This window comes from Phoenix dactylifera, chromosome 6, assembly GCF_051530095.1.
Source record: "Phoenix dactylifera cultivar Ajwa chromosome 6, Ajwa_hap1_PhDact_Kaust_v1.1, whole genome shotgun sequence".
Taxonomy (NCBI): domain Eukaryota; kingdom Viridiplantae; phylum Streptophyta; class Magnoliopsida; order Arecales; family Arecaceae; genus Phoenix; species Phoenix dactylifera.
This window is the reverse complement of record NC_143195.1, coordinates 31,580,388-31,605,674: the sequence shown is the minus strand read 5'-3', so window position 1 is coordinate 31,605,674 and position 25,287 is coordinate 31,580,388. Positions and strand designations below refer to the sequence as shown.

Genomic DNA, 25,287 nt, shown 5'->3' with positions numbered 1-25,287 from the left:
GCATCAAGACCGATACGTCACGGTCGCCAACTCCTGCGAGAAGCGCCGTGGGGGGCCTCTAAATAGGGATGCAGCTCTGTCTCCGATCAGCCCGCGCTCACAGGTTCCACTTTCCCGTGTCGGATCGGGAGAGAGCTGCCGATTCGCTTGTACGGCCTCGTGAAAAAACGCTCGCATATTTTCTCTTACGCTCGTGTCACAAATTCTTCTGCTCGCTTCCCTGTCGCATACTTTGCGAGAGTTGGTCACAGGGTTCGCGAACGACTCTGGTTGTTGTTTTTTTTTTTTTTTTTTCTTTCTTATTCGTTATAAAGTATGCATCTTTTAGGTCATGTAAATTCCAAATCTTGATTTTTTCCCTTTTATGGGTTAGTTCACTTCTTGGTGATAGAAGCCATTGCCGTCTCGGCCTCTGGGTTTGTTGATGATCATCTAAGCATCTTTCAGTAGAGTTGAGAAGCATTGTAACAGAGGACTCGGTTAGCTTCCTGGTAATGCCATTTCTTGCTTGATATTTCTACCTGTAAGAATTTTCTCTTATTTTTGCCAATGTTTCGCGCCCCAAGAAAGTTCTTGAAAAAAAAAAATTAATTTTTCTTAAGTTCTTCTCGCTTTATGGGTGATGATATTGTTAGATTAGGATTTCTGTAGGCCAATCTAGAGTAGTCTGTGAATTGGAATGGGTGAAAAATGAATCAAGAAGAAGTTTTCACCCAAAAAAAAAATCAAGAAGAAGTCACGTATCGTTCTTGGTTTGCTAGAGAAAACAGAGGTTATTAAACGGATTAGTTGGTGCTTTCTTGATTCATTGGAGGGTAGTTTATGGTAAATTAGAAGCAGTTTGGGGGAGAAAAGTTTTTCGTGATGCTAGTGAGGTCCTGGATCCTAAGGCTATGCCACTTTCGAGGGCCGTATTTTGCTTTCTTCTAGTTTTCTTTTTGGCTATGGCACTGGGTTCCGGAGAATATGGAGCTGTTCATACTTTTGGCTCAAGAAAGAAAAGAAAAAGAATTTACTACTAACAATCTGGAATTTTTTGGGGAAGGATAGTAGCATAGTTTCACTGGATCAAAGTAATGAGAGCTTTTCTTAGTAGTGTTTGAACTAATGGTCTTATTCTGAATAAAAAAAGTCATCTTTCTATTCATAAAATAAAACATGAGTGAACTGCTGCCATTACTATATTTTAATCAATTATTTGGTACTAGCAGTGAGTTTTTGAACATGAAAGTTGGCTTGGAGCATGTGCTACCATACAAGAAAGTTCTTAAAGAGATCAAAATAATATTCATTGAAGTTGAATATGCTATATTGACTTATTCTCCATTCTCTTTACTCTCCCTGATTGCAGCATCTCCATGTCATTCCTCAGAGCACTATTAGTGTCTCTTTCTTTGTTTTTTTTACTCTCTCTAGATCTCCTTTGCGTCAGTTTGCCTTTTTCTTCTCCCTTAGATGTCCACTATGCTTGTCACAGGGTCATCACATCATTTACCCAAGTTTCTTAAGCTAATTGTACGTTGAGGAAACTTTGCTTCCTTATGATAACCTGAGAGCTCGGAAGAGTTATTTTAATAAGGTTTGTGATTTATGTTTAAGTGTAAAAAATCATAATGAAGGTCATCCCCTTGCCAGTAGGCTTCAGTAACTATCAACTTGGTTTCGTGCAGAACTTGTGAGTGGCTTTAACACACTCGTACTGTTCTTAAGCACTCAAGGTTAGAAGCACCTAGCTAGCTGATCAGTAGAAAAAGATAAAACCTATAATGTAACAGATCTTTTCTACAATTCAATTAAACTAAATGGAAAGTGCAAAAAATGTCAATAAAATTGACTAATAGTTGGTACTTTGATTGGATCTAGTTGGCCTATTATACATGTGAAAAAGATTTGAATTTGGTCTCACCATTCTGGCTGATCATCAAGTAAGGAAAAACAGCTTACATTGGTTGCATGTTATAAGCTTCATTCTAGAAATCTATCACCCCCTCAACCATCGGTATTATTTAAATTTCATTTATGTTTTCTAGGCTAATTGGGGTTTGCCGTGGACCTCTCTTTCTTTATCACAGCAACATATTATAATAGGGCAACCAATTCTCTTAGTCAATATAAATTAATCAAAAGACACCTGAATCAAGAATATCTGCTTGCTAATACCTAATACAACAAAATCATTCTTCTGGTGACCATATCAATGTGACAAACCAGTTCTCTCCTTGTCATTGCTCTACATCAAATCTGAAGTAGTACAGTTTGGGTAAGGAGCTTCTCACTGTTCGGATATTGATAACCTGAAGGAAGACTGCTGCTCCATTTACTACACAAGAAAGGTGTTTTTTGCTTGAAAAAGGCAGACTATGATTTCCATTCATCAACTCATCAAGAATCACATTCATAACTTCAAATACATACAGATCTCATGGAAAAATGCTTCTATTGGAGATCCACTGGACAACCTATTTATGTCTGATCTAATCACTGTAGTGTAGCAATCCTTGACTGCTCACCGAATTGCCTTGCATTTATTTTAATTTCAGCATACCTATTGTTTGCTGGCCATGCATATCTTTTGTCCGTAAGTGCTATCAGATTAAGTATTAATGCAGATACCGGATCATAATGCTTAGGAAATAACATGAAGATCAACTCAATCATATCCACCACTTCATTACCAAGGTTCGTCGAACCGGTACTGAGACCCATACAGGTCGGTGACCGGTATGATTTGGTACCAGTTCGAACTGGACGGAACCGTCTGGTTCCATCAATTTCCGGCCGGTTTCGGCCACATCCAATCAGGTTCCGCCCTCCTAGGGGCTGGAACCGTTTTCTATTGGAGAATTAACCCCGTTGGAGACCGGATAGGTTCGGTTCAAGCTGAACCGGCCGGTTCGGCTCAGTTCCGCAATCATTATTCATTATATTAATCTTTGTATAGAATTTTTGAATCTAGAATTATTCAGTAAAATTAATGAAAGTCCAATCGGAAAGATATGGTGTTGATAGTCATGCTTAGGAGTGTACGAATGTTCAAGGAAGCATTCATATAAATCAAGAAGAGGACAAATTTACATTTTGGAAGCATCTATCTAGCAAGCTAATCCATGATTCTGGGGAAACAAAATAAGCAAACTGTCCAATGCTCCATTTAGCTAGCGCCTTAAGAAATGCATACAAAAATTATCTACTTGGAAGATTTGTACTGGAATGGTAGATTTCTGGTTTTGAGAACACTCAAGTAACCTATTGTTGTTCATTTCTAATATATATGCTCACCTAGATATTTTGTTATGTATAGATCAAACAGGTGGAATGAAATAAATCCATTCTTATAAATGGTCGTCGTGACAACCAAAGTAAAGTCTTCAGAGAAAGTGGACTTGTTTAAGGTTTATCAGATGTTTAAACTATAACTGGGGAAAAAAAAATGGAATTTAAACTGGCTTTGAATGAAAAACTGCACGGAGTGAAATCAATAAGAGGTAAAATTTGATGTGAGGAGAGGATATTGAAATTGTCATTCTCCTAGTAAGAAGTGAAAATCTGTAGCCAGAAGTGAAAATCAGTTGTTTTTAATAAACAAAGAAGATGATAGTGAAAAATAACTAGTTTCTCCCTTCTGGAATGAACTGGATTTTCAAGAACAATAGGACTATGATGTAGAACCAAAACCTTTTTGTTAGATGAACTCTGGCCGTCCCTAAAACTTATAGGAACGAGCATGGTTATGAAAAATTGTCCTCTAAGCTCACTGCATGACCTATCATGGAAGAGAATAGTATTCATTGAATCAGGTAAGTGTAGAAAATGGTGGTGAAAGAAAATGGTTAGGCAGCTGAAAATAATCAACAAACCAGACCTTACAAGACTACTGACCCATAGAGTATCTGAGGTTCTTGATGAGGATTGATTTAGTAAATTTACTTGAATAATTTTAAAATTTTTTTGCTCTGTCACATCTTAATTCTTGCTGGCATGCTCTGTTTGAGTAACCATGGTAATTTGACCTCTTTCCATAATACAGAAAAGCCAGTATATTCTATTAGTAACAATAGGAGTAGTTTCATATCTCAATTTTTTTTAAGCCTTTGCTGATATTTGATAAAAAAATTGATTTCATTATTATCTAAGGACTGGAATTTTTTATTTTTTTATCATACTTTATCAATTAGTTCTTCCACAATGTTCACAAGGAAATAATGAATTATAAAAAGCAACGGCATAAGCACAATAGTATCTGACACTCTTATCTTCATAGTTCAGCAATTCGACTTCTTTGCTATTTTTTTCCCTCATCATATTCTTGTTTGATTATCATATAACATAAATTTTTAGTACAGATCGCAGCATAAAAAAATCATTTTGCTTTTCTTGTCAAGGCTATAAAGTTAAGATTTTGGCAATGTTCTTACATTTGATAAATTGCATTTATTTTAGCTGTTGTTGCACTCATGTTTTGTTTTTTGAAGATTTGTTAGTGCTCTTAAAAAAGTAAAGAGAAAGTAATGAAACAATGATATTAGTTTATTTAGTTTTTATGTGGATTAAAGAAGATTGTGTAACTCATATCTCATAGACTGTTTTAGTTCAGAAAGTTCATTTATTTCAATGATTTTCCTTTGATCTTATGTCCATAATTCTTTTGGGCATAGGTTCAAAGATTTGACATCAAGATGGTTAACTTTGGAAAGAGATTAGTGGCAGATCAAATTCAAGAATGGAAGGGGTATGCTCATGTCCCTTGTTACGTTTTTTCCTTAAAAAAATTTCATAAGTTCACTTTTTAGTTTTAATCTAAGTTGCATAGGAAGAATAATTGCCCTGATAGCACAGAAAAATATGCTGACCTAAATCTACCTTTCTTATCCCCCCAGCTTATAGCTAAGTGAAGGAAAAAAAGGGGGCTCATCATAGTCCTTTATAATTATCCTTGTTTCTGCATGCCTGCAATTTTCTCATGTGACTTATTTGAAGTGGAAAATGGCCATGAGGTCTCATAGTTAATGTTTTATATGTCTATTTTTATCAACACTTACTGCAAGTATCATTTTTATTTCTTTTAATGTTGAATTCTGCAATTGTCTCCTTCCCCTTTGGTCTTGTTCATTCCCGCTTTTTTGTGGTTACTACTGCATGAATTGAATGCCGTTAGGTTTAACACTACATTTCAAAGCTACTTAAATGTTACTACTGCATGCGTTGAATTCCATTAGGTTCAACACTACATTTTCAGAGCTACTTAAGTGCTAGGCCAATAACAACAACAACAACTTCGAGACTGAGAATTAGTAGTTCTGGACCTGGAGTGGGCTTCATGACTTACTAGAGTCATTAATATTGCTAACTAGCATAGGTGACTCCACAATCATGTTAGTTTCTCTTCAGAAACAGGATGTAAAGGAAAGGGGGCAATTACAAATCTGTCAGCTTGAAAGCATCAGACATGTAATCTTCAACTCTATTAGTCCTTTGACATTTTACAAGCAATCAACTAGTTTCAAGTCTTTTGATGCTAAAAACCAAAAACACTATGGTTCCAGATTATGCTATAATGCTTTTGACGGCTGTAAATCACCAGAAACTAGTGATTATCTAGTTCAGTAATTCTAGAAAGGTTGTCAAGAATATGTTCATTGGGGACATGTCTTTGGAGGTGGGGATCTTGCATTATATGTCGCATGCGTTGGTAGTGCAAGGTTGGGGAGGTTGATGTAATGAAATATTGAGGAACAAGTATTGGAACAATTGCAATTGTAATATGATTCATTACTGGAGAAAGCTATGCTATATATATGAATGTTTTAAGTACTATTTTCAAATCCGTATCGATCAGGTACAGGTTGGTAAGTTCGCCGTCTCATTTCTAGACCTTGTATCAGTGCCACGCTATACAGTGTCGGTACGGTACAATACAGAGTTTTTTGATCATACCGAATGTCGGTACGCCATCTGTACCGGATACTAGTACCGAATTGGTATGGTACGGTACATTCCGTACTATCTGATTTGGGCCGATACGGCGTACCAACTACAAAGTACCATAGTTTTACTCTGAATCTTATAGGTTGATGCCATTACAATGACAAATATTTTTTTTTGTTTCTTTTAATGTTTCATAGGTTTTTAGTATTGTTTATTCAGATTTTTTTTAGGTTCTAGGTCCTAGAACGTATAAAAAACCTCAAGATTTAAGTTTCTAGGCTTGAAATTAGTGCAATATCTGCCAAAAAAAAAAGGGTAACACATGCATATCTTCAGCACTAACATGCTACTATGTTTTCTAGTATAACTTTTTTATTTTATTTTTAAATTATTTTGAATCCAAAAGTTGACATATTTAAAAAATAAAAATATTTTTTTAAAAAATGTCAACATGTAGATCCATCCTAGATCTACAACATATAATGAAACCATGTGAAAAGAAACCCCCCCCCCCCCCCCCCCCCCCCCCCCCCCCACCACCACCACCACCTTCTTTTTCCTTTTAAAATCTTTAGCATTCTCTAGCCAAATAACAAGGTGGGGGGGGGGGAGAGAGAATGGTAGAATACCATTGTAGAAGTGATTCACGGCTTTGAATGCATCACTTAGCAATCAGATATGGAGAAAATGGATCTTCTACAGTCAGTTCCCCCCACAATCTTCCTCTCTACCTGTTTTGGATGAAGAATATCAGAAAAAAAATGGGAAGGAAGGATTTGCTAACCTTTTCACTCGGTATCAGCCGGTAGTCCAACATCAGTGTGTAGTCAGCAAGTGACAGTTTGTACCACTCAATTCCAATTGATACTTGCACCTGGTAGTACGGACTGGTTCTCCTTACTTTGCCTAGGAATCAGGTACCCACCTGGTTATCATATTGGTTCTTCATGGGTTCGGTACAATATGTCCTGTGCTGCCTGGTAGCTAAATCGTTAGTGTAACATCTTAGTTCAATTAATGTATATATATATAGACACACACAAATGCAGTTTAACAGTACCTATTGCATTATCCTTCGCACTATCAAATTACATCATTCTTGTCTGTGCTTATCTGCCACTTTTTTGTTTGTATGGGACTTATAGATACGCAATTGCATTTTGGATCGTTTATTATGAGACAGTCTGAATGCAAATAAAATGTTCAGAATATTTGAACGTTCCATTTTAGAGACCCTTAGATGAAGAAAAGTTAATGTAGAAAATATTTAATTCATTTTTAGTGGTTGTAATTAACTCCTCATCACTATCATTTTCGAAGTTTTATTATATATTATCATGAATTTTCTTTGAATTATTATTTTGTACTTTTCTTCTTGTAGCATGGATGATGCTTTGTTTTCGCTTACTTTATATGGTTTAAGTATGGATTCGGGCCATACCACCTGATTCGGGCCAAACCAGGCCATACCGTCCGATTCGGGCCAAACCGAGTCGACCCGATCTCTGACCGGGTCGGTTTGCTTATGGAAAATGGTTCCGGCCTCTACGAAGCCAGAATCACAGTAACACCGATCGGTACTAGATAGAATCGGACGAAACCGGACGATTCCGTCTGATTTGAACCGGTACCGAACCGAACTGGGCGCCGACCGGTACGGCACCCAGTACCGGTTCGGCAATCCTGGGTTTAAAGTTAACTGATTAATTGTAAATGCACTTTTGTGCAGAATCCAATTATTTCAATTTTTTGTTGGTCAAACATGAGTTTGTTTCATTTTATTATTTTACTGTTTCTAGATACTACATTAACTACAAGTTAATGAAGAAAAAGGTAAAGCAGTATGTTCACCAGACTCAGGCAGGTGGACAAGATAATTGCCAGGTTCTTCAAGAGTTCTCAAGGATGTTAGATGACCAGGTATGTGAAATTACATTTGCATTTGCTTATCATGGATATAACATTCTGAATATGAATTTGTATCTGTGTCAGTGTTGCACGGGCCTAACATTCTAAATTATGAATTTCTCTGTGTATGTTTTTCTTATTAGTTGGGCAGTGGAGGTGGATAGAAGGTGCACTCATTTGTTTGTGACTGGGTGAGGATATTTATACCTTGTGCAACAACATGGGTGGATTGAGAGCACATGTATATGTGGCATGCCTGCATAGAATCCAACATTTATTCCTGCACCAGAAGATTTTAGGCTCAAATTCTATTGGGACTCTCTCTCTCTCTCTCTCTCTCTCTCATGCGTGTGGGCACATGCACAGGCATGCATTTATGCATATGGAGATGCATACAGACGCATGAAAACATTTGTACATGCATTGGAAAATAAGTGCTTCTTGAGCATGTTACTGTCAGGACCCAACTATAAGAACATTTGGGCGTACACTAGGTTCTTTCTTTTAGTGTCAGGATCCAACTGTGGAATTTTTGACTATAACTGGATGCTACAGTTTCAAGGTTTTATACGAGAATGTTGTTTAAAATGTAAATGGATCTAAATTTAACCATTTCTAGATCTAATTACAACCAAAACATCTAAGATCAATTTCTTGAGGCCTTTAAGTGCATCTCATATTTATTATATTTGAAATTGGGGAATCTTGACACGTCGTTTTTTGGAAGTGTTAACACAGATATGTTTATTTACCAAGCTATGTCACGTGAGTATTCTGGCGGAAGGGGATGTGGCTCACACTTTCCTTTTAACTTAAGATTAGTTTGTGGTTAGTGGTTTAGATTAAGTCTATATTAGGATTTGAAGTTATTATAGCCCATAAGTGTAGGTTTAGGGTCATCTATATGGAGATTGATTAAGATAAATGATATTTTAGTTACTGTTTTTGTCATTTCATTTTTCTCACTAAGGCTGGAACATAGACTCCAATTTGTGATCTAGGAGAACTTTGGCATGTGAAGTTGCTCCTGCTATCATTAGATTAGCATCAAATGTTAATCTTATTCAAAGTGGTATCAAGTGCAAGAGATAAGATAATTGCTGTAAGAACTCGATTGAGTTCTGAAACATGGTCCTGTGATCACTGGATTGACTGATCTTTCATTATCTATTAAAATGGTTGGATCTATACTATAAGTTGGTATGAACTTCAAGTATTAATCTTGTGAAAGCTAGATCAAAGTGTGAGAGATCAGATAATTGCTATAAGAAGTCGATTTTGTCATAAAACATGGTGAGGAAATGAAATGTTACTACAAGATCCAATGACATGCGAAATAAGTAGATCTAGTTGGTGAGGTTTTAAGTGCCATGTGATGTGCTGGCCTGCCTCTGGTGCAGTATGTGCATGCCATGCTTGGCAAGGGTTGGCATACATGCATTGATACATAGCTGCATCAAGTGCCGGTAACAGACTGTTATGCTATGTGATGTTGACTAGCATGGATGGCACTTTAATCCTTGCCAGATGAAGACTAATCATGGATTAATGAGACGATACCTGGGATATCACAATAGAGTTGGCTGAAGTGATCTGTTGGTTCCGTGAATTATTCTTACTCTTTAAAATATGATTCATGTCAAAAGCCAAATATAAACCAGATGATTTCTGGAACAATCATTGGAGCCATCATTTAAAATTGGATGAATAGTGATCCCTTTACTACAATCTGACTGTTGAATCAGTTGTGGATGATCTGATCAATAAATGAAATAATAAATCCTTTTAAGATCCATTTAACCAGCGATCATGATCGAGTACAGGTTTTAAATGATACATTTAAAAGTGGTATAAAGGCTACCATAATGAAGATCTTGAAGTTTCAGAATTGGTCTTCCCCATTAGATCTTGAAGAATTAACAACCTGAAGAAGATATAAAGTTTCTGAGATAGAGATAGGAGCAAGATTGATGCAAGAAAAGGAAATTGATGTAACTTGATCCTAAATGGGTCTCGAGTTTAGGATTTAAAGGCCATAATATTTAATGTCTTCATCTCGAACCACAGCTATAACTTTTGAGCCCCTAACTTGATTCTGTTGTCTTTCGCAGATTTAAAATGTAATTTTGGAGGGCTTAGATGTGTTTATATATGTGTCCGTACTTTAGTCAAGTGTTAATATCCTTTCGTCAAGTATTATATCATAGTTTATCCAAACTAATGATTTGATGAGGTCTAGAATATTTTGTGTTTGCATTTACATCATCAAGAAGGAGATTGAAAAAGATCAACTAGAAAATACCAGTTCTTTTTTTTTTTTTTTGCTTCCTCATTTTTAACATTCATGTTGGACCATGGTCCATCTTGGATCTAGGATTTCTAGGGCTTGCTGATTCACCCCTATATTCATTGATTTTGAGTGATCCTATCCTTTTTCTGGAATATATTTGTGAAGATCTGTTTTGGTAATAAGACTATTGATTAGATAGTAAAGCCCTTTTTGTTCGGTAATAAGATATCTATTATTTGTAGCTTTAATCAGTAAGGACTATCTAAAAGATCTCTATTAATACCTAAGCTATATTTCCTTTTCCTTGAGTTTTGTTCATATAAAGGCTGATGCAACTTTGCTTTCTACAGGAATGCCTACTTAGTTGGTATTAACAATTAATTGAGAAATTTTTTTGTGCGCTCTTCTTTCCGTTGCCATTTTGAACAATAATAGTACTGGTCCAAGTCCAACTAAACTCCTGAGGGAGGCTGAAGTCAGCCTTCCTTTGATTTCAAGTTGTAGATATCAGGGGAATAAATGACCTAAAAAATGATGATGGTAGCCGTTATACATGACACAATTTAACATTGTTTTGGAGGACAGATACAGGTTTAAAATTTGGTGTTTGTTTTAATATTGTCATAAACAATGTGGAAAACATTATCTCTCAAATAATGTATGCTTGCCTGAATGCTGGTCTTGCCTGAGAAAAGGACATGCGGACTTCTCAGCATCTTGGATAGTAATTGTAGGCCTCAATATACTCATGTGTACTTGATAACCATTAAAATCCTTGAAATTTCTATGAAAAATTTAAGGATTCGTGGGCAAAAAATATTATGTGGTTTGCTTTCTGTCTTTCCCATAAGATAATCAATCAACTCTATGATTAGAAATATATATTTAATTGATATTTTCACTTTTTAATATGTGATCTGGACTAAAGTCTGTATCTATAGAAAATGGATATTCTGTTATCAGCATTGAGTTAAAGTTAACTTTGAGGATATCTTCCATTTCTTTTCTTGTTTGTTTTTCTCCAGATTGAAAAGATTGTCCTTTTTCTGTTGGAACAACAAGGTCATCTCGCAGGCAGACTTCAGAAACTGGGAGAGCAGCGTAAAATTCTTTTAGAGCAACCAGATATGTCTCAAATATGTCAACTACGAGAAGCATACAGGGAAGTAGGACAAGATCTACTGAAGCTTCTTTGGTTTGTCGATATGAATGCTACTGGTATTCGGAAGATATTAAAAAAATTTGACAAACGATTTGGCTATAGATTCACTGATTACTATGTTACTACTCGGGCAAATCATCCTTTTTCTCAGTTGCAACAGGTCTTCAAGCATGTGGTAATATTTCCAGTTCTGAATTTTTACATGAATATATATATGTAATGATTTAGTGTTATCTTCCCTTTTGTTTATTTCAATTTGCTACTGGCGTGCTAATCTATCTTTTTCGGCAACTCCATAACTTCTTGCACTAAGTGGGAGTATTGTCTCGCTGATCAGGCACATAATTCTTTCCTAAAGCTTTTTTTTTCTCAATAAACAGGGAATAGGGGCTGTTGTAGGTGCCTTGTCTCGTAACCTTGCAGATCTTGAGGATCATCAAGGAAGCTGTTTATCCATTTATGATCAGCCATCTATACCTCTCAAGGTTTTATCAGCTAGATATTTCTTATTTAGCCCATAAATAGTTTTATTTTGTCTTCCAGGACCTCAATATAGCATTTGTATTTAATGCAGGACCCTGTCATAGATCAAATAAATGCATCAGTAGACAGGCTCACACGTTCAACAAATTTCCTTCAATTCATAGGGCAGCACGCACTTATTGCTCAAGAAGATATACCTAGTGCAGCAGAGGATCATGTTGATGACCAAAGATACCATTTTATATCTCTTCTCCTGAACTTGGCAAACACTTTCCTTTATATGGTCAACACATACATTATTGTCCCAACTGCAGATGACTACTCATTGAGCCTTGGAGCTGCGGCAACAGTTTGTGGTGTAATTATTGGGTCAATGGCTGTTGCACAAGTGTTCTCTTCAGTCTATTTTAGTGCATGGTCAAATAAGTCATACTTCAGACCTCTGGTATTTAGCAGCATCATGCTCTTTATGGGAAATATGTTGTATGCATTGGCTTATGATCTTAACTCAATTGCTGTTCTTCTTATTGGTCGCCTCTTATGTGGGTAGGCAGTTCTCATTTTCCTCTTTGGAAACAATTGATATTATATGAATTCCATTCTTTTCTGAACTATTTAGGTAGTCTTACGCTTTTGCTTCCACAGCTGCATGAGTCCTTTATGTTCCTATGCATTGTTAACTTGGAATATTTAAGACTGACGTACTATGTAGCCCAGATAGACATCATATTCCATGCACAGCTAGAACCTGGCTTGTGCGATTCATGTGGCCTATCAAGAGAAAGGATTATATGGGTACTATGAACCAATCAACTGGTAGATACAGTTTTTTGTTACTTTGAGTTGATATATGTACCCTCACTTATAGTTGATTTACATTTTTAATTCTCTCTTTCTGCAAAGAGAGAAAAGAAAGCAAGTATGACCAGATAAGGAGTATATATAACCTATTTCCTCCCATAGCCTCACATGTGGTTCTATAGATTTTTCTTTGCTCAGACATTGGTGCTTGATACAGAAGGTACAGAACTAGATAGAATATGTGTGTGTCTCTGTATAAAATTACAAACAAGACTAAGTGGCAAGTGCACGGAATAAGAACATCCCTGTCACTATTGGCGTGCCCTGCCAAGTATCCAATGGAAACAGAGAAAACTACTTATCTTACATGCCTTCCCCCTCTTTTCAACCAGTATTGGGAGAAAGCCTAAAAGTAACTAGAAGAAAACATTCAAACTTTTCTTACCAAATGATATGTCAGATATGCTTATTTTTTTTGGTTTAAATGATTTGAAATGCTTTGGCTGTCTAAAATATGTGTCACACCATGCATTTGGCATTAACGTATTATTAATATAGTTATGAACTGGATTAAAAAAAAGTGCACTTTGCATACATTTGCTTCTCAATAACAAGGCACTGCCAGCTTCTGTAGCATATTCTGCCAATTGCAGAGATCACCAACTCTGCTCATCTCTCTTCTGTGAACATGGAAATGCAAATTATAAGTCCTGCAATTTATTGACTGAAATTTCAATGCATCTACTTTTGCGAATGTCTGTTCTGTACAAAAGCATTTCATTCTGATATTCCACATGCACTATATACTTTGTGATTTTTTAACTACGAGTATGAATGCACTGATTTCCTTGGACTTCTTTTGCATGTGAGCCAGCAATTTATGTTGTATTGTACTTTACCTCAATTGCAGGTTAGGTTCTGCTAGGGCTGTAAACCGGCGCTACATCAGTGATTGTGTACCTCTTAAAATTCGCCTGCAAGCTTCTGCAGGTTTTGTTAGTGCCAGTGCTCTTGGAATGGCTTGTGGTCCTGCCCTTGCTGGCTTGCTTCAAACAAATTTCAAGATTTTCTTGCTGACATTCAATCAAAACACCTTACCAGGATGGGTTATGGCTCTGGTTTGGCTCATGTATTTATTTTGGTTGTGGATTTCATTTAGAGAGCCAGTGCATGACACTGAGGAGGGCCATGCACCACAGGATGCTGATGCTGGTAAGTTAAATTTGGCTGTCACCACCGCACTATATATTTTGTATTTCTTAAAGAAAGATTACAATCTTAAATAGCTTTCGTCTTCTATAATCATGTTGAAATTCTTAGATAAATTATAGAGATGGCATGGCCTTATTTAATAAAATCTAAAGGAGTCCCTGATAGGATAGCATCATAGATCTGTATGGACTATGGAAGGTCCAGAAAAGTGGATCTAAACAGAAATTTTTGATAGTTGTGACAAGATCTCAAGTTAGAAGAAGAAGCGAGCGAAAAAAATCCAGATTTTACTTCTGAGAAAAGATTTATTTATGAAAATTTCTTAAGAATGTCATGACCATGGGATGAAATCTTGTGCAAATTGGCCTCATACTGCTCATTATGATAGGGACTGGTAAGCACCCTTATTAGGTGAACCATGCCTATGTCATGCCATATCGAGACATATTGAATATGTAGGGGGCATTTGGTATGGGGTGATCATCCCAAAATCAAGGATGATATGGGTGGAGGTGATGAGATCACCGTATTTGGTTGCACTACGGTGATTCTACATGGTATATTTACTTCTATTTGCTTTATTTTTCTAATTAAAATAATCATTAGTATTAAAATAATATATTGTAAATATAAATAAAAATATTAATTCTATAATAAAAATTAATATATCTTTATAAGATTAATAATTTATAGAACTAATAAATATATTTTATGAAATATATTAATAATTAGTATGCAGATAAATATATTAATATCTTATTATAATATATTTTGTATGATTAATAAATATTTTTTATAGAATATATTAGGAAAAATTTTGGTATAATATGGTGAGTGATCTTAGATTTTCATAAAATACCAAACAGATTACTCGTGGATACCTGAGAATCCTTAATCACTAAAACATAATATACCAAATACGGTGATCTTAAATCATCGAGAATCAAATTATCTCAAACTAAGGATCACCGGTGATCTACGATCACCTCGTGATCCCATTTGGGTCACCAAATGCCACCATAATGCTTGATAGCCTCCTTTTTTTGTTTATTTTTACCAAGATGTATGCTGAGACCAAAATTCGCCGTTTCAATACTGGACACTATACTGGTACCATACTAGTACTGGGTCGGTGTCGTATGGTATGAAGTCTTTTCGGTATACCGAGTGTCGATACGTCATCCATAGCAGATTTCGGTACCGAACTGATACAGTACGATACATCCCGTACTGTCTAGTTGGGGCCAGTACAACGAACGATAATCGAGACACATCAAAACATAATTCCATGTATCAAGTATCACATACCATACCAACGAGCCTTTGAAATTGATGTAGCATCGGGTGCAACCAACATGTACTATGACCAACTAGACCATGCCATGTGTTAAAGGAACCAGCAAATTTGCAAGCAAAAATGGTGGTAAACAAATATTTAATTTATTTCCATTATCCAAGGTTTTTGGCAGATTTTCTTATAAATTTTCTATTAAGGACAATATCAAATTTTAGCCAGCTCATATTGTAATAGAATAATTCTAGTATATTTTTTTATTATTGAGTCCTATTTTGAGTATAATTTTGTATTGGATTTAATGCTCGAATTAGGGTTAGAGTGTCATGTCCCATAAATATGCGCATAATACATTGGAAGGAGCAGCCTTTGAGATATTAATAAAATTCTTTTCAAGAGAATTTTTTTCACCAAGTGAAGAATTCTTCATTCTAGTTTTTTTTTATGTGTTGATCTTTAAAGCATAATCTCATTGATCAAATCACCCCTTCTTCCTTTTTCCACTGCGTTAGATACATTGTCAATCCTTCATATTTGAATCCTTGATCATTGCTTCTGCTGCCAAAGTTTTTTCATACAAAACCAAGTGTATGCCACATTTGGAGCATCAAGATTGGCCATCGAAAGGCCTCATTGCATGATAATGTGACAAAAAAAAAAAAGATAATTTTTACTAGGCAGAATTTGGTTACTTCAAATGGTTACTTCATTGCATGATAATGTGACAAAAAAGAAAATATTAGGAAGAAGTTGGTTACTTCAAATGGTTTGGAGAAAATGGATTTGCTGAAAATCAAGCTGGTGATGTTGGAAATACAAAATGGTAAATTTCTGAACATGGAAGGCTTTGAAGTTTGAAGAGAGCTGAAGATGTAACTAAGCTTCCCCCATTGTATTTAGATGAGCATTCCCTCAAGATGGATATCAATAGAGGCTAAAACAGTAAGTTGCTGCAACAATGTTCGCACTTCATGACATATTGTTCTAACAAATACAAAGAGATGAGAGTTAAGGTAGGTCCCTTGTGTATAAATAGAAGTGGTCATCATTAGACGTATTTTTCCACCAGTATTAGTGCAAAGCACCTTATAACATACGATACTGAATATGATGTAAGTTCTCTATAACTCTAGTATATACGTAACTTTTGATTCAAAAGTTATGGCAAAGCAGAAGTCATCAGCAAATATGATTAGTAACCTTTGTGCTTGTAGGAAAAAGAGGAGTATATCCATCTTGTGAATCAAGTCGGAAGGTGAAATGGAGATTCTGTTGCTCGAGTTGTAGGGAAAGTCTTGAACTAGACTATAGACCAGTTCGGTATTGCCAAAGGTTGAAGAAATATGAATTACTCCCATACAGGTGGAGTCACAATGAATCTAAAGACAGTCCATTTAAAAGCCCAAAAAGTGACATCTGGGGTTTAGTTTACTTTTTCGAATTATGTGCACATAATAAGAAGGGTCAGATGAAATTGTGCAATTATTGGCTGTCAGAATTGTGTGTAAGAGCGTTGTGCAGTATCAATGATAATAATTTCATATGAACTTGTCAATGTAGCTTGGTGAGTGAATGTGATTTACAATAGAAGTATTTTGATGGGATGCTTGTAAATCAATAAGTCAGGTGGAACCAGAATTACCATGATAGTAGACATGGTTGACAACTTGACCTGGTAATTGAGGTAGTAATGGAGGCAGGAGCTGTGGCTAAGGATAGATAGGGGTGCTTGATCAACTGCTTCAGTCAGTCAACATGCTTGAGCATTTGCTGGTTTCTATTAGAAACAGGGGGATATGCTAAGCATCACTGAAAGCAACTGCAGCACTCTAATTCTAAACATAAGTAGAGCATAATGTCTCCTAGGGAGAGCTAAGAAGCTAGTATATGTAGCAATTATACTGGTAGTATAATATGGTATCTAGTGAGGCTTCTTATTTGCAATTAGGCAGAAGCCTGGATGCGGTGTGTATGAGCATGAGAATAGAAAAGTAACAGTAGAAGCATACTATTGTGTTAGAAAGCTCTCATAGATGGATTGGAATGAAGTTTCGTTATCCTTGGTGGAAGCTTACCTTGATCTTTATTATTAAAAAATTAGTACTTCTGCTTGCAACAATTCTTGCCCCTCCTAGTGCATGACCTTTGTTCTTTTATGTGGCTTCATTTGCTATATTTGAGCCAATTCATGCTTTTCTTTTTGTAATTTTTTCTTTCTTCACATCATGTCTTGCTGTAATATTTATAGTTGGAATTTGGACGTGCGACAAACATTGTCGATGAACAAGTTTGTATCTTTTTCATGAGCATTATCATAAGATGGCATTGCATCTGATTTATTAAAATCTTATAAATGATGAAGCATTATATTTTTGTTGGAATGCTTACGCATGGAAAGGGGCATATCTTGTTTCATTTATTGAGTGATTTTAATTTATTTGGTAAGCTGTTTTGATCTAATCTCAGTGGTCAAAAAGATGTGTCACCTGGAATTTAAGTGTGCAAATATTAGTTAGTTGACAATGCTGACCATGAATTGATATGAGTGAAGCATCCAAGCCTTTGATAAAAGAAAGAAAACAATATTTATTCAATTCCTTATTAGTGTTTGATATTTATTAAGTTGATCCGAATTTTGCAAAACAGGATGCATGAATAATGAGAGACTGGAAAATGGTCCTCTGCAACCTCTGCTCCTAAGTTCAAAAGAGAAGCAAGATGAAGATGGAGATCAGGATTTTGATGACAGTGAAGAAGCTTCTGAAGAGTCCCGCAGACCTGCAACTTCGATTGCTTCAGCATATAGACTACTTACACCATCAGTGAAGGTTTGACCTTTTTGCTCTGAACATTACTAGATTGGTGGTGCTTCAAGTCAACAGCTGTGTACTCACACTTAATACCATGACATATAATTTAACAACATACGTGACACATATGCCACACATGCATTTGTGTATATATAACAAGTACAAGAATGCAGTACTAGTTGTTTTTCCCCTCAGAAACAGGTAGACAGAAATCGCCAATCAACTAATGATATTTATTTGGGTCCTAGAGGAGTTTTCATGAAGAATTATCAGAAGAAATAATGGCATGGAAGTCAAAGAGGCATGATAAACCAGTTGTATTGGTGTGCTTCTAGGTATGCAAATACCCTTGCAGAGCAAGGCATCCTGAGATCTGATATATAGATAAAACATCAGAAATCAGCCTTTATTTCATGCTTAACGTGGAGATGTTACTTCAGATGAGTGACCATGGATGCATTGAGAATCGATCAGGCAATCTACAAAAAGTAAAGGATCATAATGCCACAAGAGGAACATTAAGTGGAAGACTAATAATTGTGACATTCTCGGTGGACTAACATTAAGAATAAGAATCGCACAACCCTTGAAATAGGAATGAAGTGCAAGACTATCATAAATATTTTATAGTGGTGGAACGAATTATCATGTCATCCCATATGGATGCCAACCATAATTTGCTAGGAGTACTGTGGTTTTTTTGTTGAGAAAGATTGTCTTGATTCTGTATTTCCAGTCTATTGGAATAAGGACCCTATTTGGCTCCTGCAGAACCTACATCTTCTTGGGTATAAGTACTTATAGGTAATCATTGTTTTGGGTGTTATTGCAATTATCTTAGATTTTAAATGAAGTGTTCCATGTACGCAGACAAAGAAAAAATTGAATAATATGCGTCAGTTAAGGGGAAACTGTAATAATCAGTTGCTCCATGGCCTGTGCATATTGCTAGGGAAATTTAAATTGTGAAGAATTCCAAACAAGGACTGAAGTGTTCCTCAGAGGAAATTTAAACGAAGCTAAATCTGTGCCTGACATCTTTGATCAAAATATGTCTGATGCAGAGGCGAGGACTGAAGTGTTCCTCAGAGGAAATTCGTATCCAGATAGTAGGGGGCAAGCCTTTATGAGAAAGAAGTATACCATATTGGCATGGTGGACCGAGCTTGTTGATAGAGTTGTCTTGAAAGTAGTAACGTTATTTATGTCAAAGGAAGATAGGCAGGCTTCTATGAGTAACTCTCCAATTAAAGACCACTTATTCCCAAACAAACTTAGTTAAAACAACAGAAGGGCTTGACTGACAGCATCTAGACAAAATCTTGTTCGCAACCAACTTTGTAGGATGAATAACAGAAGGTACTTGAGACATGAGAACTGTTGGGGGAGGGAAAAAAAGAGATTGGACTAGGTGGATTTGAAACATATATGAAGCCATAGGCACAGAATTTTGCATAGTAAAGTAATTTTTGTATGTTAACAAACCAAGAACATCAAAGGCATCAAGCAATCAGATCCTGTTTCAGCATTGCATTCAAGGAGACCACACCGAGCATGCCTTTGGGCTTGGAGAGTACACTCAATGTTTGGAGGATGTTCATTGGCAAAGATTGTGAATGACGCTGCTTGAAGGCAACCGCTATGTAAGAAGAAAGGATGTGGGAGAGATCCTTCATTGTAGCTAGAATGGCCAAGGTGTGGATGTGAAGATGAAAAGTCCACTTTCATAGGATATTGTATTTCACCAAACCACATCCTTCTTGTGAGTTTTAGCTCATGATTCTTTAAAAGGGGAACCTATGAGGATATAATTCTTGAAGACTATTTAAGTGAGATGTTGGCAAGTTTCATTTGGATGATTTTTTTTTAATGTTTATCTTATCTGGGGTGTAAACCATGTTGATGAAGTCATAAGAGACCTGGTAACAATTGGACATATATGATGATGTTTTGGTAAACTTTATGCTGCAGCAAAGCCTGGGTTTAGGAAAATCACATAGTGAGAAGATGATGCAGTAACTAATAACACATTGATGGCATGTAAATATATAAATGACATGAGAGATGCAATTAGTTGGAGCTTGTATAAGTGAGAGGTTGTAGGTCAGCCACTTCTTAACACACTTACACATGCCAAACTGCACTAGGCCTTCCAATCTTGTTTCCTATGGAAGACTCTTGCAATGTCAAAATCATGGAACTTACTATACATACTAAGTTCATTGGACAAATTTGAAACATAAAAGATCTTAGCTTGTGCTAATTGATCAATTCTATCCTAGGGTGGTGCAATGAATCAAAGTAGAATGGCAGGTAAAAAAGATTTATGATCAATATGGATCCAATTAAGAGGATGAATGTGGTTTTGTATAATATGAAGAAATGGTGCCATCTGATGGGTAGGCTTGGAGACAAGTACAGATGCAGGTGCCAGGCATGGTAGATGGTTAATAGCTCCAAGTGCCAGAACCCCTTTTTGGGTGTATTTGTGACAATAAACTTTGATGAAGAGACTGTAAGTGTTTTTCTAGAATCTTACACTCCAACAACGATGGAATAAGAGGATGGTTCTTCTTCAAGTCACTTGACATGGTTGCTTTAAATTTATTGTGTCCCAGAAAATGCACGATGAAGTGCCAAAGTAGGAAGTAAAAATTCTTTTTATGAGTTAACCATGAAGGAATATCAAACAAATTCAAACAGAGAAATATGATGTTTAGCTAGACTTTCAATTATTTTTCTTCATTGATCAGCTCAAATGACAGTGCCATGTCACGGGGGTCATGATGGAGGAGCTGGCATTTGAAGTTGCTTGATGTAGCAGTGAGAAGTATTAAGAGCTTATAAATCTTCTTGGAGTCCCATATGGTCAGATTTCTCAGATGGGCCTTGGGTTATATTGTTTTGCAGTTATTTCTTATAATTGTTTTCATTTTTAATTATAAAAGACTGCCAACTATCTAAAAATTTCACATGCATTTCATTATGTTGGTCCAATTTTTAAGATACTTTGCCATTTTTCAGGATGCCTAACAACCTTGGTACTTTCAGCATGTGTTGTTTTAATATTCATACAAAGAAGTTAAAGGAATTATTTTTTTTACGTTTCTACAGGTCCAGTTGTTGATCTATTTCATGCTTAAATATGCAATGGAGATTTTACTTTCTGAATCAAGTGTCATTACCACATTATACTTTAGCTGGTCCACTAGCACAGTGGCCATTTTTCTAGCAATCCTTGGACTGACGGTTCTTCCAGTAAATGCCATTGTTGGAAGCTACCTTACCAACATGTTTGAGGACAGGTAAATAAATGATATGTCATACCGATCATTTAAGTGCTATTAACAATAAAGGGGACATTGTTTTGCCATTTTATTGGTGATATGATTGTATATTATTGTATTTTATTATTTGTATAGGCATATGTAGCCAGTTACTTGAATTATTGGTTAATGTTTTAATATTGCTTTCTGATAAAGTATACTGCTTAAGTTTTGCTGTATTTGCTGTATTTACAGGATATCATACTTATTTACTCTCTTTGTGGTTGACATTTTGTAGGCAAATCCTGTTGGCATCTGAAATTGTAGTGTTGGTAGGCATAATTCTAAGCTTCCGTGTCGCAAGACTGTACTCTGTGCCACAATATGTCTGCTCAGCACTCATCACTTTCGTCTCTGCCGAAGTGCTTGAAGGTAATTTATAATTACTAGCCAAGCTTAATTTGGTTCTTTTCAATTTCAGTACCATTGGTAGGTTATGTAGAAATGTTCTGGATGATTTGAAAATACAAATAATCTCAGAGGGTACTCCATCTTTATAGTTAAGAAGTGACATTACTCTGATCACTAAATTACTGCTAGAAACCTGTAACAGTACAGCAAAAAGAGGGACACAAATAGGAAGACATTAGAAAACAACATACTTTATATATATATATATATATATATATATATATATATATATATATATATATATATATTATATTCTAGGCCATTGGAGAGATGTTGAGAGTGGATTCATTGTTTTGGATGAGTTCAATGCTATGAGCAAGGCTCGAATTGCATGGGATAGGGCCATCTCAATTTTTCTATAGATTGGGATGTGCCACGTCTTACCTGCCCGGACATTCAAGATGATGGGATATCCTTATACTTTCTTGAGATGCCCTTTTTATATTTTTATGTTTTTTTATTTTTTAAAGGTTCACTTATGTTATTTATTTTAATGTATATTAAGACTTAAAATAATATCTTTTAATAATTGACCCTATTTAGTGTACTCTAAGATTGGAAGAGTGTAAATCTACTTGTATTTATTTTTGTTTTTTCTTTGTTGATTTTGTTGTTAAATTTTTGATAGTAATCTTCAATACACTTTGGTAGCATCATTGAGGCATCTAAATTACATGTAGATGTATCTTAGTTTTCCTCAATGTTACATTCATTATTTTTTAAATTTTAATCAATTATTTAATTAAGAATTATAATTTAATATGATTATTTAGATAATTGCTAAAATACATGATAAGCTATACAAATTAACTTTAATTTGTCTACACATGTTTCAACTTTCTTTTGCAGTTTTGCATCTAATATAATTTTCTATAACTTTTAAATAATTGTTTTTAACAACTAAATTAAATCACAAGGAATTCTAAAAACTAAATTTGCTTAAGGGCTTTGTTAGACACCCCTAATAGGGTACTAGGCATGTCACCCCAACATAAATGTAGCATTTTGTTTCGATAACGTTTACAATGTTCGTATTTTGGTACATGTTTGGGTGCTCTTAAATGCACTCGAAAGTTATACAAAACATGAAAAAGTTAAGCAGTATGTACATAATAATAATAATAATAATAATAATAATAATAATAATAATAAAAAAGAGGTACTATATTTTTCCAAAATTCTTTTTTTTTATTTTAATAATTAATTTATTTTAAAATGATTTTATAAAATAGTGAAATATATATTGGAAATAAAAATTATAGACTTGTAGCTTGATCTTAACTCTACAACATATCATAATTTCATATAAAACAGAAAAATTGGTATCACAATTTTCGTTTTTCTTAAATTCGGTCAAATTAATGGCAGCAAAAAAGGGCCCAATCCCCTGATTACGAGTCTCCCAGTGTCGAGCAACCCAATCTTGGTCGTCAAAATCCCTGATCTAGGTGTCGCGCGACGTCGTTCCTCTCCTTCCCGTCCTCACCCTTCCTCTCTCTCTCTCTCTCTCTCTCTCTCTCTCTCTCTCCTCTCTTTTTTATTTCAGTTTAGGGCCTTGGCTCATGCCCGTAATTCAACAAAGCATGCCTGTAGGAGGTAATGGGGCTCGGTTCACTTTAATTTGGAAAAATGAAGGAACGGACTTGTGATCTTTAGTGGAACATCCTATCCCCTTATGTGTTTCCTAGGCGAGTCCACAACGACACAGGCTGGGCTTCCCGCTTGAGTCCACAACCACCCCCTTTGTATCTATTACTTTTCTCTTCATCTTTTTATATCATAAAAAATACAACTACGAAAAATTTGAATTGTTTCTTCACCTGGTCTGGTCGACTCAAAAGTATTATTCAAGTTTTGAATTTCAAGATAAAGACAGATATGTTTATAATATATTCCATAAACATTCAAACGAGAAAAACATGAGTCAGAGTTCAGAGTTAACTCAAATTTTGTTTATTTAAGTCCATTAGGTGCTGTTTTAACTGATTTTATTTGATATTTTGTTCAGTTTGTTTTCTTGTTCTATTACATATGTATCTCAACGCATGCCTTGTAAATCTATTTCTGTCTCTCGGACAGTTACAGAAGATTAGAACTCTAATCTATTCATTTTCTTCTAGTTCTATGGTGCCCGAGTTTGTTCATTTTCGGTTGATTTTTTCAAAGATTTCAGATAGGGCTCTTTGTGTAATTGGATTAATTTGTGTTCAAACTATTGATAAATATGAACAACATATTTACCTGCAAGACATTCGAATACATTTGCTAATACTTAAATAGGTAAGAGCACCACTTTCTAACTTTTATATAGGTATATGCTATTTGTAAAAGAACTATCATATACCTTGTTTCATTGTTTTACAAGAAAAAAATGGTCTTCTGCTTTGAAAAGTACAATCCGCCATAATTTTTATTACGTCTGTAGTTCTCATACGATCCATAAAGAATAATTCTAGTTCAATTTTAGCAACATATGATTGTAGTCCCTCGACTTTGCACCATTGAGATAAAAGAAAGCGCCCTATTCTGTCTCATACCATGAAACTGGAAATGTGCAATAATTTCGAAGGTCAGGTACCAGTATCAATAGCAGTAGCAATAGGAGAAGAAAATCAGGAAATTTTAATAGAGCGATGTTCGAAATCGTGGGTTCGCCTAAGTAGCCATGGATCTGGGAATCCCCAGCATGTTGCCGAAGGGTCTCGGTTCTTACCAAGCGAAGCGCGATCTTTCGTTGTAGCGTGAAGGGGTCTCAAGCAAGTGTTCATTGGTGGAAAGACCATCTGCAATGACGGATCTCTCTTATTGGCAACAACAACCGACCCCGAATCAATTAGGGTCCTGCAGGTAATGAATCTCTTGGATCGTTCCTACTCGCGACTTTTTACACCTGTTGCGCTTCATGATTCGGATTAGGAGCTCCATCAACTATGAAGCGGTCACTCTTTATACGAAGCTCATTGCTCGCAGCCGTTGCTTGTGTGGTATACTTGTTGAATCCGTGCATCTTAGAGAGTTTGTCCTGTAGGAAGTTGTATTTGTTATACTGTGCAGCTGCTAAGACACCCATGATAAATTGGTACATTCATTGACCACATGGAAAGCTTCCTCCTTACCGTTCGTGTCAATGCTGCATATGGCATAACTAATGAGCTTTAGTCGAGCATCACCATGAACATTATAAATTGGATTATAAATTAGCTTTCACGTGGCACTTCACTTTAACATTATTGGAATCACAACTAGTTTTTAAGTATGAAATCTTATTGCTGTCTGTCGTATTTTGCTTTTAGCCCCATTGTCTCACGGGCATGTTTGATTGTCTATTACAGGGGTCAATCTATCCCTTCTCTCTCGAGTAATGTCATCCCGGCTTGCCCGTGGAACCTACAATGGTGGATTGCTGTCAACCGAGGCTGGCACCTTGGCTCGGGTGGTTGCCGATGGCACGATCACATTGGCCGGCTACTTGGGTGAAGACCAGCTCCTAAATGTCACCTTGCTACCCTCTCTCTTGATCTGTCTAGCCTCCATTGTCGCTACCTTCCTTACATACAACACTCTATATTGATAATCCATGCTATTTCCAGTTCTCACATTATATCCTTGAATCTTGCTCTCTGTTGTATATGGTTGTGCAGTAATAAACCAAGTTCATTAACTGA

General features: G+C 35.8%; 1 protein-coding gene across 3 annotated transcripts; it reads left to right on the top strand.

Annotated features, from left to right (window-relative positions):
* LOC103711120 (SPX domain-containing membrane protein OsI_17046-like) lies at window positions 1-25,287 on the top strand. Of its 3 annotated transcripts, XM_039126646.2 has the most exons (12): window positions 1-269; window positions 374-491; window positions 4,656-4,729; window positions 7,725-7,845; window positions 11,149-11,460; window positions 11,666-11,770; window positions 11,860-12,314; window positions 13,480-13,781; window positions 17,722-17,903; window positions 21,000-21,190; window positions 21,450-21,583; window positions 24,955-25,287. In XM_039126646.2, exons 3-12 carry the CDS (start codon window positions 4,677-4,679, stop codon window positions 25,191-25,193), a joined length of 2,094 nt encoding a protein of 697 aa, XP_038982574.2. In that variant the 5' UTR covers window positions 1-269; window positions 374-491; window positions 4,656-4,676; the 3' UTR covers window positions 25,194-25,287. The 3 variants fall into 3 exon arrangements, with proteins under 3 accessions (XP_038982574.2, XP_038982575.2, XP_038982576.2); XM_039126647.2 differs by lacking the exon at window positions 7,725-7,845; XM_039126648.2 differs by lacking the exons at window positions 1-269; window positions 374-491; window positions 4,656-4,729 and having other exon boundaries at window positions 7,758-7,845; window positions 11,186-11,460.

What these genes read in the sequence shown, in the direction of transcription:
- LOC103711120 (XM_039126646.2), top strand. Translation starts at nt 4,677, where the DNA reads ATGGTTAACTTTGGAAAGAGATTAGTGGCAGATCAAATTCAAGAATGG. An exon ending in CAAGGATGTTAGATGACCAG is followed by an intron (nt 7,846 to 11,148) that starts GTATGTGAAATT and finishes GTTTTTCTCCAG; the next exon opens with ATTGAAAAGATTGTCCTTTT. An exon ending in ACCACAGGATGCTGATGCTG is followed by an intron (nt 13,782 to 17,721) that starts GTAAGTTAAATT and finishes TTTGCAAAACAG; the next exon opens with GATGCATGAATAATGAGAGA.